This window comes from Ochlerotatus camptorhynchus, unplaced genomic scaffold (assembly GCF_037179485.1).
Source record: "Ochlerotatus camptorhynchus isolate MF236.1 unplaced genomic scaffold, CSIRO-AGI_Acam_v1.1 ptg000383l, whole genome shotgun sequence".
In the NCBI taxonomy this organism is placed as follows: Eukaryota; Metazoa; Arthropoda; class Insecta; order Diptera; family Culicidae; genus Ochlerotatus; species Ochlerotatus camptorhynchus.
In genome coordinates this window covers 2,569,433-2,583,661 of record NW_027040870.1, presented here as the reverse complement: position 1 = coordinate 2,583,661, position 14,229 = coordinate 2,569,433, and the positions used below count along the sequence as shown (strand labels likewise).

General features: G+C 41.4%; 1 protein-coding gene across 1 annotated transcript; it reads left to right on the top strand.

Annotated features, from left to right (window-relative positions):
• The first annotated feature begins 13,384 nt into the window (after positions 1-13,384).
• On the top strand, positions 13,385-13,956 carry LOC135710437 (general odorant-binding protein 99a-like). Its single transcript, XM_065233010.1, has 2 exons — positions 13,385-13,505; positions 13,566-13,956. Exons 1-2 carry the CDS (start codon positions 13,467-13,469, stop codon positions 13,941-13,943), a joined length of 417 nt encoding a protein of 138 aa, XP_065089082.1. The 5' UTR covers positions 13,385-13,466; the 3' UTR covers positions 13,944-13,956.
• Positions 13,957-14,229: the final 273 nt, after the last annotated feature.

The window sequence follows — 14,229 nt, the reverse complement described above, 5'->3', positions numbered from 1 at the left end:
ACAGACTATTTTGTTAATGGTTCAAGTTACACGGATATTTTAGGCGTAACATTTGAAAACTGCACAAAAGACAATACCATGAGCTCAAGAAAATTGAGATTGAAGTTTGGAAACTTTTATTTAACAAAACATCTCAATAAAATTAACGCAATAAAGTTCAAAACAAACTGATTTTTATTAATTGTAAATGATACCTTGCCAAAGTTTTTTTTTTGTTTCAAATGTTGAGTTTGCTTTTTATGCCCCTACCTATGAATGTTTTGACATACGCCCTTGAATTAACGTCAATTACTTTTTGTTTTGAGTGGTTTGTTTGTTTATAGGCCCGTAATTCGATGTCTTTAGCTAAATCTAGATAAATATTTCAATAGATCCTATCTGCTTTGATCAATTCTCTTTATCGACTTTCTCTATTGATAACCTATGTAACGTGCCAGTGCGGTGTTACTCCCAGCACTGATGAGACCCCCGTGTCCAAGCCACAGGATCGGCACACGCTCGTGATTATTCCGCGAACCAAGAAAACACTCAAAGTTCACTTAAGACAAACTCCCACTTTATTCGTTTTGATGACACTCACTTCACGTTCCTTAGATGTCTACTCCTACCTTGTGCTAGCACTACTCTTCTCTTGTCTTCGGGGCCCCTTCACCTGCCACTGCCGTCGTCGTCGTTCCTCTCCTTTCTCTGGTACCACATCACCTTCTTGGGCCAGGGGTGGACGCCTCTACCTGTCCCGTACGCCCCTCGAGTATGGTGACGGACTCGAGGTTTCAACGAACCACAAGGGTAAGTTGACTTGCCTGGATTGGTGGCGCACACTGTAGCTGAGGGATCAGATACTCGAACTGCGATTCGGACACACTATCGGCTATTGGCGTGGTCGACTCCAGAAAAATACGTTGAGTTCACAAACGTTACGGTAAAACCGCGAGGTCCTGTGGGTGCGAAGGAGAATTCGAAATGGCGGTTATCGACCTGACAACGATTGGATCTGGTTCGGGGTTTTCTTGGTGATGGTAATTACCTGGCTGTACAATGGTATATGGCAACTTCCTCTACAACTTCTTCAAACTTCCAACTTAGCTCACTTTAGCACTTTAGCTTTAGTTTTCACCTGCAAACTATTAATTTTTAGCTTTGACTTTCACTATATGACCGTAGTCTATAATGATCACCAGGCTTATGACTGTGCCTCTTGGTGGACGATGACCCCGAACCGTGACCGTTGAATCGTCGTACGTGCCACGAATTCTCCACGCAATGGCCCCGATTATGCCACCCCTATGGATGTCCATTCATGACTGCACACAGCGTGCTCTGGTGGTGGCTAGTGGCATTGTTCTACAGTTTATAGGGAAGTGTCTCCTACTGGCTGCGTTCGTGGGGATTCTGGGACGTTTTACCTTTTACGAACATTTAAACTTTTTCTTGGAATTTAATAACTAAATATACGAAAACTACACGGGATTAATCTCACCAACCTTGGACGCAACACTTACACTTGTTACACCTATGGCTATGCAAACAGATTTCGTGCTATTTTTGCCACTTAGTTTGATAAATAAGGTTATTATCTAGCATCCAAAACGAAGAGAATCGATCATTGCAGATAAGACCTCTTGAAATGTTCATCTAGAAGTTTAAATCGTTTACAAGTCCTTTGATATTTTCGCTCGATTAGCTATAGACTGAACAACTTTGTGTATTTTTTAAATTCAGCAGTTTGAATTGATTTCAATACGGAGCAGTCTACAACTTAGTAACATAATAGGGATTTGCTGAAGAATTTCGTAACAAAAAATGGGTAGGTATAAATTTCATAGCAATATTGATGTGACAAACGATTGAAATTTAAATAATTTGCATCATAATGCACCATACAGACAAACATCCCTTGAGATTCCATTGATGAAAAAGATTGCTATAGCATGATCTGAAACGGAGGCAAAGTACTTATGGTTTCAAAGAAAGAGACTAACTCCTCTTTCTTTAAAACAACATGTACGTTGTGGACCAATCACACTCCGGACTCATGGGGGGTGGATTATCTATTGATCAAACTCGTCACCTAATTTAACATGGGATTTAGCAGTGCAACGTTTACCAAATTAACAGCCACAACCAATGCAGAGCCATCAAATTTCTAACTTAGCTGTTTTTGAAACTCTGCAACTCTGAAACTCTGGTGGTGTAAGCGTAACTGCTTTCTCACCCTAATGGGTCTGGGTTCAAGCCCAACCGAGGTCGGTGGGATTTTTCTGAGGCATAAAAATCTCTGGTCACGTCATCACGACGAAGTAAAGCCGTTGGTCCCGGCCCATGTGTGTTGCATGGGTGCGATATCCTACGAAGGTGTGGAAGCTGCCTTCCTGCACATTCGATTGCCGTCAATGGATGGCAATCGATGTCCGTCGGTGATTGGCACTAGATTGCGGAACAGAGACCGACGTTAATGGGGTGTTTAAATCTGTGCAGATTTACTCGCGCTAGTGTACTCGCTAACCTGCACGAATTTCAGTTGCTCCTGAAATTTCATGCTGGTAGACGCTGATGCCCTGTTTACATTATGCTAGTGAGCTTTTTTGCTAGCAGCTAGCTCATTAGCTTTGGTGAAATAGCATAAGTGTAAACACCCCATAAATAAAGGAAAAGAATAACAAGCTCAGAATGGATCTGAGAGAGATCGATCTGGGAAGAAAGAAGTAGTCAGTTTACCGTTCGAAGCGGACGCATAATTTTCCACTTGGCCGTCTTGGCCGTCGGAGTTTGTTTCGTTTTTCGTTTTTTCGTTTCGCACCGTGGAAGTGTCGATCGTCACCCCATCACACGCTCTGGCAAGTTTGGTTCAACTCCCCAAAACCAACAAATGGTATGTCACCGTATTAGCGCATCAGCAGTAGGGGGCCCACGAAGAAGGCCCGAACGCAGACAAGAGCGTCAGTGAACGACGCTGATAACCGTGTGCTACAAAGCAACCAGTTCTCGGAAAACAATGGAGGTGGTGGTGACGCCGTTGCCATCACAAAAAAGGAGCGGATTTCCCCGCTCTTCACTTAGATGAAGGATGTCGACCAGCTTAAGACTGAGAAAATATAACCTCAAACTGAATCCTGAAAAATGTTATTTTTTTAAAAATGATGTAACGTACTTGGGACATCACATATCTGCAAAGGGCATAGAACCTGATAAAAATAAATATTCAGTTATTGAAAACTTTCCAATACCAAACAATTCTGATGAAACACGCCGATTTGTAGCTTTTTGCAACTACTATCGACGTTTTATTCCCAATTTTGCTCACATTACTAACCCGCTAAATAAACTTCTCAGGAAAGGCGTAACATTCACTTGGGACAATGAATGTCAACAAGCTTTCGAATTACTTAAAAGATATTTGTTGTCACCTACTATCCTTCAATTTCCTGATTTTAAAAAGGAATTTATTTTGACCACAGACGCCTCAAAAGTAGCATGTGGAGCAGTACTTGCACAGCTACATGACGGTGTTGAATTACCTGTTTCATTTGCCAGCAAAGCTTTCACAAAAGGCGAATCGAACAAGTCAACCATTGAGCAAGAATTAACTGCAATACATTGGGCAGTTAAACATTTTCGTCCATACCTTTATGGACGTAAGTTTAGAATACGAACCGACCATCGACCACTTATTTATTTATTCTCAATGAAGGAACCTTCATCCAAGCTTACTCGAATGAGGTTAGACTTGGAAGAATTTGATTTCGATGTAGAATATATAAAGGGAAAAACCAACATTATTTCTGACACACTTTCGAGAATTCAGATTAACACTGATTATCTCAAACAAATGTATGTCATAACACGTTCAATGGCTAAAAAGAATAAACCAACGCTTAATCCTTTACCGCAGGAGCCTGATCAACTCCATGTTTACGAAGCATTAAGCAACCACGAAGCTTTTGAACTACCAAAATTATCATTTGCATACGATAGAAACAAGTTGAATATTTTGCTATATAAGAAAAATTATACAAGTGAGTTGACCTTAGGGTTCAATATCCTAATCCAAAAAAATACAAATGAAATGTTGCAAAATATATTCAAAACGATTGAGGCCTCAGTCGAAAACATTAATAAAAATGAATATAATAGAAGAAACAAGCGAACAATTGAACAAATAGCTATTGCTAAAAGTGATTATATTTTTAAATTCGCAGATATGAAACTGTTTAAAGAAATTGGTAATAAAATTCTTCGGAATATAACCATAATTATTTATGATAAACCTAAAATATTATCAAACATAAATGAAATCGAACAGGTATTGAAACAGTACCACAATACACCAACCGGAGGACATTTAGGCATAAATCGACTTTATAAGAAGATCAAAGCCATGTACTCTTGGCCAGGCATGAAAAGAACAATATCAGAATACGTGAAGTCTTGCTCTTCATGTTTACTAAACAAACACTATATTCCAGTAAAGACACACTCTACTATTACGACAACACCAATAAAGCCATTCCAAGTTGTATCGATTGACACGGTAGGACCTTTTTCATTATCCGGAAATGGAAACCGGTACGCCGTGACGATGCAATGCGATTTCACTAAATATGTTATAATAGCACCTATAGCTGACAAATCAGCAACTACCATGGCAAAAGCCGTAGTTGAAAAATGTATACTTGTCTACGGACCAATGACAAGTATCAAAACCGATCAAGGAACCGAATTTAAAGCGGTATTTGATGAAGTATGTAAATTGTTAAATATTACACATACATGCTCAGCTGCCTATCATCCACAAACTATAGGCGCATTAGAGAGAAATCACAGGTGCTTAAACGAGTACCTGAGAATTTTCTGTAATGAGAGAAATACTGATTGGGATGAATGGATCCCGTATTATAGTTTCTGCTATAATACAACACCAAACCTAGACCATGATTACACACCGTTTGAATTACTATTCGCTAGAAAAAACGAAACTTTTAATCTTTTATCAACAAATATATCTCCATTGTACAATTATGATGCTTACGATAAGGAAATGAAATTTAGGTTACAAGTCGCACATGCAAGTGTACTGGATGCCATTCAAAAAACTAAAAGTAAACGCACAAATAACTTGAATAAAAATATTAGCCCAACAGCAATAAAAGAAGATGACATAGTTTATCTAAGGTTAGAAAATAGGAACAAGCTTGATCAGGTTAATGACGGTCCATATAAAGTAATAGATACAAACTTTTCGAATGCTACTATCATAAGCAATAATAACAAACGTTTCGAAGTTCATAAATCCAGATTATTGAAATTTAAATAACAACAAACATTCTTTCAGGGGGATGGTATAGTGAAATTGGCACAAATACAAATAGATATTAAGCAATCCATGTAAACAATTTTTGTGAGAGGCATTTGAAGTCAAACTTACTTCCTTAACACTAAATCATTTTCCGTAGGGGGATGGTGTAACATGTGCATCAAACATGTCAGCAACTTCCCACGCTTGCTATATTTGCTGGTCTCATAAGTGGCACCATGCCGCGACGAGACAAGCTATTCCAAAAAACGCATTCAGCAATTCTCACCAAAAGGCAGAAGTGTCAAATAACACTTTGGTTCATTCTTTCCCACTCTTGGTATCGATCACCAACGATCGAGTAAATAGCGAAAATACATAGTGGCTTCAAGTGTCTCCATTCTCAGCACCATATGAAAAATATTGTTCAATAAGACATTCTTAGTTTAACTTTCGAAGCGAAAGGTTCGTTTTTAGTAACTGCAATATCACGTCATGAAAACGTCAAATGGCGAAATAGTGAAAACGTTAAAGTAGCTTCGGTACGAAAATTATGTGCTCCAGCCTGGAGGAGTACAAGGCGATCGGGAGTTTCCTGACGGTCAACAAGGTGGATTTTTACACCCATGATTTGCCGTTACTGAAGCCACTGAAGGTAGTTTTGCGAGGTTTGCCGTCATTCGAGGTGGTCTTTGTGAAGACTGAGCTGGAGCGGCTTGGTCTACAACCAGAGCCAGTGTATCCGATGAATCAGCGACCCTTGCCGAACACGAGCTACCGGGACCAGTTATTCCTGGTCCACTTTACGAAGGGCTCCACCACACTTACCGAGATGAAGGCCATAATCGGGGATCTGTTCCAGGTCATCATCTCTTGGCAGTCGTACAAACCTCAACACCGTGATGTAACGCTGTGCATGAACTGCCTCTCTTACGGCCATGGCACGAAAAATTGCTATATGAAGCCACGATGTGGCAAGTGTAGAGGGACTCACGTGACAGCGTTCTGTGGCGATTCCCCGTTTATCTCGGAGGAATTAGTGACACTCGTGATCATCCTGTGCACCTGTAGGACCCGATCTGAACAGCTTCATGCTGCTCTGTCCCGCGTCACTAAGTATGGACCGTGAAGTTATAAAGATTGCAAATTGGAACGCTTGTTTGCTGAAGAACTAGCATATCAAACTGCTTGGCTTCCTTAACGCCAAGGAAATCGACATTGCCATCATCACCGAATACCATCTAAAGTCGGAATTCAACATCTACCTATAGAACTTCCGGCTCTTGAGATTCGACAGAACCAGTGTAAGAGGAAGGGGAGTAGCCGTTACTCTGTGGCGCAACATCAACTGCTACCTGGTGCCGAACTTCCAATTCAAAATTATCGAAGCCCTCGGGGTTGAGGTCAGCACATCGCTTGGCCCCATCACCATCATTGTGGCTTACTACCCCAGACAAGTGAACTACTGGGGTGGAACGGATCAGACTGTGATAGAAAGTCTGTTATTGTAAATCCGAGAGAGAGAGAGAGAGAGAGAGAGAGAAGAGAGAGAGAGAGAGAGAGAGAGAGAGAGAGGAGAGAGAGAGAGAGAGAGAGAGAGAGAGAGAGAGAGAGAGAGAGAGAGAGAGAGAGAGAGAGAGAGAGAGAGAGAGAGAGAGAGAGAGAGAGAGAGAGAGAGAGAGAGAGAGAGAGAGAGAGAGAGAGAGAGAGAGAGAGAGAGAGACTGTCCACCAAACGGACAGCTAGATAGGGAACGTAAACGGTATCAAACGGGGACTACCCAGAGGGGTCCCTAATAAGAGCGTAGAGGCTATAAATACTTGTACTGAATAAAGGGTGATATGGTTAAAATTTGGTCAATATCAACTTGACGTATTTCTTTCAATTTTGCATTTAAAAAACCTAACACCCCTCATTTTGAAGGTGTGTGTGTGTAGAATGTTGCTTCTATTTTGATTTTGGAATTCACTCTTCAGTTGTCAAAATGCCGTCCAAGCAAGAAGAGCAGCGTATCAAAATTTTGCTCGCGCATCGCGAAAATCCGAGCTACTCGCACGCAAAGTTGGCAAAATCGCTAAAAGTTGCCAAATCAACCGTTACAAATGTAATTAAAGTGTTTGGGGAACGTTTGTCGACAGCCAGGAAGTCTGGATCGGGGGGAAATCGAAAACCGGAAGCCGCTGAGACGACAAAGAGAGTTGCCGGTAGTTTCAAGCGAAACCCTAACCTCTCTCTCCGAGATGCCGCAAATAAGCTGGGTGTATCGTCTACAACCGTGCATCGAGCCAAAAAACGAGCCGGACTATCGTCTTACAAGAAGGTAGTGACTCCAAATCGCGATGATAAACAAAATACGACGGCCAAAGCGCGATCCCGGAGGCTGTACACGACGATGCTGACGAAGTTTGACTGCGTGGTAATGGACGACGAAACCTACGTCAAAGCCGACTACAAGCAGCTTCCGGGACAGGAGTTTTATACGGCAAAAGGAAGGGGAAAGGTAGCAGATGTTTTCAAGCACATGAAACTGTCAAAGTTCGCAAAGAAATATCTGGTTTGGCAAGCCATCTGTACCTGTGGCTTGAAAAGCAGCATTTTCATAGCTTCCGGGACTGTCAACCAAGAAATTTACGTGAAAGAGTGTTTGAATAAACGTCTGCTGCCTTTCCTGAAGAAACACGGTTGTTCCGTACTGTTTTGGCCTTATTTGGCATCTTGCCATTACGGTAAAAAGGCCATGGAGTGGTACGCCGCCAACAACGTGCAGGTGGTTCCCAAGGACAAGAACCCTCCCAACACGCCAGAGCTCCGCCCAATTGAGAAATACTGGGCTATTGTCAAGCGGAACCTAAAGAAGACCAAAAAAACTGCTAAGGGCGAGCAGCAGTTCAAGGCAAACTGGCTTTCTGCGGCGAAGAAGGTGGACAAGGTGGCTGTACAAAATCTGATGGCAGGGGTCAAGCGTAAGGCCCGGCAATTCGGATTTGGAAAAGCGGAAGCCTAACTGAATATTTTTCCTGAATTTTATACTAATTGAACTTGAAAAAGAAATTTAATTTGATTTTTTAAATAAACGATTTCACCGATTTACACGCGTTTTCCCTTGACCAAATTTTGACCGTATCACCCTTTAGACTTCAGAACACAAATGGTTTATTAATCAATTTCGTTGGTCTTAAATAGGTGGCCCTATGTTGCGCTTCATTGTGCATTTGCACGGGTTCTAATGGGGAGACTTCTGGAGCGATTTATGCTGAGGTCAGCGTGACAAAATAATCAATATTTTGCGTATAGAACTTAGTACTCAGCGATCGATTTAACTGCAGTGCACTTGCCGTGGCGTAATGCCTCAATACAGCAATCGGTCACGTAAGCATAACATTATATGCGCAACGTATTTAATTAAACAAAGAATGGGCACATCTTTTATTTCGTGCACCAAAAATAGATCATTGCTGGCGACCTGAACGCCAAACATCAAGCTTGGGGCAACAGTCGACGCAAACAAAACGGCATCATCCTGAACAACGACCTGCAGGAAGCGCAGTGCAACATCTTGAGCCCGGACACTACCAACCGGTTGTGTCGGTCCGGTGTTCACGCTACCATCGATATAGTCATCAGCAACATGGGCAACGGAGGAGGTCGAAGTTGGTTCCTCGGTGAACCAATTCGAAGCCTTCCGGTGCAACACCATCGTGTCAATCAATATCAACACTGCGTCGATACAACCATCGACTACGATGTCCACCCGGAGACGTCCGAAGATGTTGATAGGTGTCTTCAATATCCTGGGCCAGAAAACAACACGTGCCAGAATCCAGACAGGTGAGTAACACTCTGAACCTTGACAACCCTACCAAAGAACTCATTCGACTCCGTAACACCATTCATAGTGCCTGCCTAACTTGAAGATCAATTGTAATCGGTCAATTGTTTAGGCCAGGATGGTGGATTTAAGAAATAACGATTTTGCCAATAAGATCCGTTCTCTCCCAGGTTGTGCAAACCCTTTCTGGAAACTAACAAAAATACTGAAAAGTAAGCCAACTTGTGCCGTTGAATCAACCCAATGATTCAGGTGATGCTATAGGTCAACACTTTGTCAGCTCTCATAATCTCGGACTGAACATAGCAAGTCAATGCGATACTGCGGTTGCTTAAAATACAGCCAACCCAACAATTTTCTTGTAGAATCCGAGATTACGGCTGACGAATTGTTGGCCTAAATCAAATTATCTAAAATCATGAAGGCATGGTTTCGACCAAATTTAAAATCTTGAACTCAAACACTTGAGTTCCAGATTCTTCATATAACTGGAACTGACTTTTAATCAGTGCCTTAGACTTGGCTACTTCCCCTCGTGCTGGAAGTTAGGTTAAGTCATCCCCATTCGGAAGTCTGGGAAAGACCCGGCCTCTCCTTCAAATATTCGACCCATCAGCCTTCTCTCGGGGTTATCTAAGCTGTTCGAAAAGGCTGTCTGCCCCCGGCTTTCGTAAAGGGCACTCGACTGTTCACCAGCTGACTCGGGTGACAACCATTCTCAAACAGAACAAGTCTGTATCCAAAACATCTGCTATGACATTGTTGGACGTTGAAAAAGTGTTCGATAATGTCTGGCACGATGGCCTGGTCTACAAATTGCAGCGATACGGTCTTCCAATCTTCCTAGTGAAGATCATAAAAAACTATCTCTCGGACAGGACATTCCGAGGCTTTCTGAATGGCATCACATCGGATGCCTTCAACATCGGTGCGAGTGTTCCACAAGGAAGGATCCTTGGACCCATCTTGTTCAACCTGTTCACCTCTGATATGGCGGCTCTCCCTGATCGTGGATCGTTGTCCCTGTTCGCAGACGACACATCCATCATCTATAAGGGAAGGGTTATTGGAGCTCTGACCGCCAAACTTCAGAGAGGACTGGATGACCTGTCTGATTATATCAACAATTGGAAGATCCGTATACAAAAAAAAGTCAACGGTAAATCTGAATCAGCCGGAAAAATCACTAGGAAGTTAATGAAGAATACGTTCAAGTTTTGACATAAGAATAAAATAAAAGGAATGCTGTATTTCTCTTACATTATGAAAATCAACTTTGTTTATTTATGCGAGACGATCTAATGAATAGAATTCATTGTTCACGCAATTTGTGTTCTCCAATTATTAGTTGTAATATAAATTTGCCTCAAAATGGTCGACTGGCTCTCAGTGATGCAAAATATCATGACACTCACGTGACACTCATCTACGCACCAACCGACTATCGCTGACAGAACGTTTTGTCACGCAGTGAGAGGTGGCAAACAACAATCACAAGTAATGGTCGCTGTTAACAAGCACGTAACACTCGCTGATGATGATGACAAGCACAACGAAAACAGTGAAGACTTCTGCAGTACGATCATAAGAAAAAGTGAAACGACAGAATAAAATGAAAACAATGCCTATGCATTCCAAGCTCGTCTCGACAGGCGCAACTGTGTGAGTTACAAACAAATCAGGCAACATGAAACGGAAGCTGTTGGGATCACTCACCAACACACTCACATAAGCAAGCAAAGCAGCAAGTGCTTCAAAACAAGCACAGATGAGAGTCGTGATTGTCGGGAATGACCAGATCGGTGATGGATCAACACCGAAGACGACATTCACCAGTTGCTTTTTACTTCTTTCGTCAACTTGATGGATGGTCATGGAGAGAGCTTCGACGAGCACATTGAGAGGAATGTACAAAGCGTTACTACCATCAGCTGTTTGACGATCGTGATTGTGATAGGTCGCAACTCTACTGGCTCTGCTTTTGCCTTCCTTCCACGCTGCTTCGGGACCACCTGCTTCAATAAAAGCTCGTAGTAAGCTGTATTTTTCACATACTTCAGCAGCTTGCGGAGATCTTCTAGTTTGGCTTGTGGTAAAGGTAACGGAGACAGTGTAATCGGTCCCGGAAGTGGTGGTACCCCTGCCGTTTTTGATTGGAACACGAAGGGTGAGTACGTCGATTCATTGACGTCATATTTATAGAAAACAGTTCTCGGCGAATATGTGCGGTATTGGAAGCGCATTTTCTGTTTGAATTTGCATGCTTCACCGTTATTGTTTATAGTGGGTTTAGTTCCTTGAGCCCCAAGAAATCTGACAGCTCAATTTCGGTTACACTGAACGGATTTTTTTCTGCGTATGCACTATGGAGGATTTCCAAGCAGGCGGACATCAATATTTCCGTCAGTTTTTCACAATTTCTGCAATTATTATTGCTTGATATACGTTGTTCCTAAACACTTTTCAACATTTCATGACCATGTTTAGAAAAGGGCTTAACTTTTGATTGTTTTAAATTTAATGATTACATTTTAATATCGCTCACAGCTTAAAGCTTGCATTCAGAAAATACAATTTATAGGAGAAAGACATTCAAGAATAACATGTGAAAAAGGCATATCAGCTAAAGGAAGCGGCATTTTCCTCTACCCGATACCGATCTGACAGATAAAATGAGGGGTTAGTGGATTTTCCTATGTTTCGAGGGGTGAATCGATTAGCTTGGGACCGAAGAGAGTACCAGAGCTGAGCCAAAAAGTTGAGCACGTTTCTTTGGGACCTACTAGTCTTAGAGTTACCTCTATGGTTATACATTGATGACTACAAAATGTTTTTTGTTTTTGAAAAATTCAAAATGGCGGCTTCAAAATGGCGGATCTCGTCGGCATTTGCGCACGAAACAATGTCCCCTGCTGTCAATTGTAGGGCCTTCTGTGGTAAATTGAAATGAGTAACTGTCATATATTATGAAAATACATAAAATTTCCTACGGCATATACCTAACCTAAGCAATTTTTTAAAGAAAAAAAAAACTTACTTTTTAGACATTAAAAATAAAAGTAAATTTTTTCTCTTTTTTTTTTTACTTTGATCTCGTTTAAAAATTATAAAAAAAAACAATTTTTCATGCCAATAATAGGTATAAGCCGTAAAGAAAAGTATTCACTTTAAAACTATGTTTGAATGAAGTGAATCGGATGAATAAAACAAGACTTATTATTGACAAGAGTTCTCAAAACATGGTTCAGAGAAAAACGCGTTTTAAGTTTTTGGCGTGACATGGGTCCGTTCGAGACGCTCTAACTCGAAAAATACGTATTGTTTCGGAATATCCTTTGACACATTTATTCTACACATGTGTAGTTTTCATTTTATGTAAAAAAAAAAATCGATTTTTTCGACAAAATCTAAATGAGCCTCCCCTTAAGCCACTTCTGAAAATACGAATCAAATCGCTCTTTCATGCGATTATCTACATGCCACTTTTTATTGTACTGGCGCTTTGGTCAGAGAGTATTAGAGAGTGACTGCAGTTAGATCAAAAGAGCCTGAGAAAAATGCAAGTACCTGAAGCTGCGAAAGTGAACATATAAACTGTTCATGGAAATCGCTTTTAACGGTCAATTTAAATGTTTCTTAATTGGTAGTACCGCCACCGACTTGTGGCGCACATAATTAATTCACTTGCTTTTGACGTTTACACACTACAGCCATCTGTTGAGTGTATTGCCCATCACAGTGTATACGACAGATGGCGGTCAGGTTTTCAATGAGAAATGTTCAATGTGTTGTGACTGTTTGTCTGTGATATAAGATTGATGTAACGTTAGGATAAAATAAAAATATTGAGAAAAATAACGCCACTTTCAGATATACTTCACTTCGCCAGCAATGAACTATTGTGACGGCCATATGAGTACCCAATTAAAGGGTGTTTGACCGTCAGTGGTCAATCTATCCCGTTGACATTTTTTTTTGGAAAATTAAAATATTTTTGCACATCCCTATAATTTTCATTTCTCGATGAACCCTTGGAGATAGTCAACGCTTTTCGATGTACTACTAGCCGGGGTTTACTTTCTCTTTCTATGCGTATCACTCCGAATTGGTAGCCAGTACAAAAGGTGAAATATGATGATGCTTCCATAGAAACGCGCATACACACATGGGAGCTCGAAAACAAAATTATCATCAACTGAAGTCGGCTGACCCGTTCAATGTGCAGCAGTTCGGAACGATATAAAAGCAAGCTGTTCTACCTCGAATGGACATCAGTTCCATTTCTTCTTTACACACCGTTGATCGTTGCACTATTCTACGGGAACCTTCCTCGCCGACATCAAGATGAAATTATTCATTGCAGTATTCGCTCTGATCGCAGTGGTAAGTATCAAGATCTGTAATAATTTAAAACAATCAATCACCATTTTTTTTATCTCGTAGGCCGCTGCCGAATTCACTGTCTCAACCACCGAGGACCTGCAGCGTTTCCGTACGGAATGCGTTACATCGCTGAACGTTCCAGCTGAATCGGTGGAGAAATTCAAGAAATGGGAGTTCCCCGAAGACGACATGACCATGTGCTACATCAAGTGCGTGTTCAACAAGATGCAACTGTTCGACGACACCGAGGGACCACTGGTAGACAACCTGGTCCAGCAGTTGGCTCACGGCCGTGATGCCGAAGAGGTCCGAACGGAAGTCCTGAAGTGCGTCGACAAGAACACCGATGACAACACCTGCCATTGGGCGTTCCGTGGATTCAAGTGCTTCCAGAAGAACAACTTGTCGCTGATCAAGGCAAGCATCAAGAAAGATTAAGTGCAATGCTGTTGAGATTCTTCGGGCTGGAACGATAAGGTGATTCAATTGTCGTGAGATTGAGTGGAGAGGAAATGTCTGTTGAGAGTTTAATTTGGAATAAATGGAAGTTTTGTTGGTGATTTATTGAAAACAGCGTTGTTATTCGATTGCTACAACATGCTAGAATCCCCTTCTTTAAATATTCGTTCCATTGGAAAAAGTTGTCTGATTCTTTTCTTCGGATAATGGGGATTTTTAGAGACTCCTACCAAGTTGGATGAGTATGAAAGAAAGTCGTATGTAC

Bases quoted from the DNA above. Each gene is read 5' to 3' on its own strand.
- LOC135710437 (XM_065233010.1), top strand. From the start codon at position 13,467: ATGAAATTATTCATTGCAGTATTCGCTCTGATCGCAGTG. The intron at 13,506-13,565 runs GTAAGTATCAAG...TTTATCTCGTAG, and splicing joins TATTCGCTCTGATCGCAGTG to GCCGCTGCCGAATTCACTGT.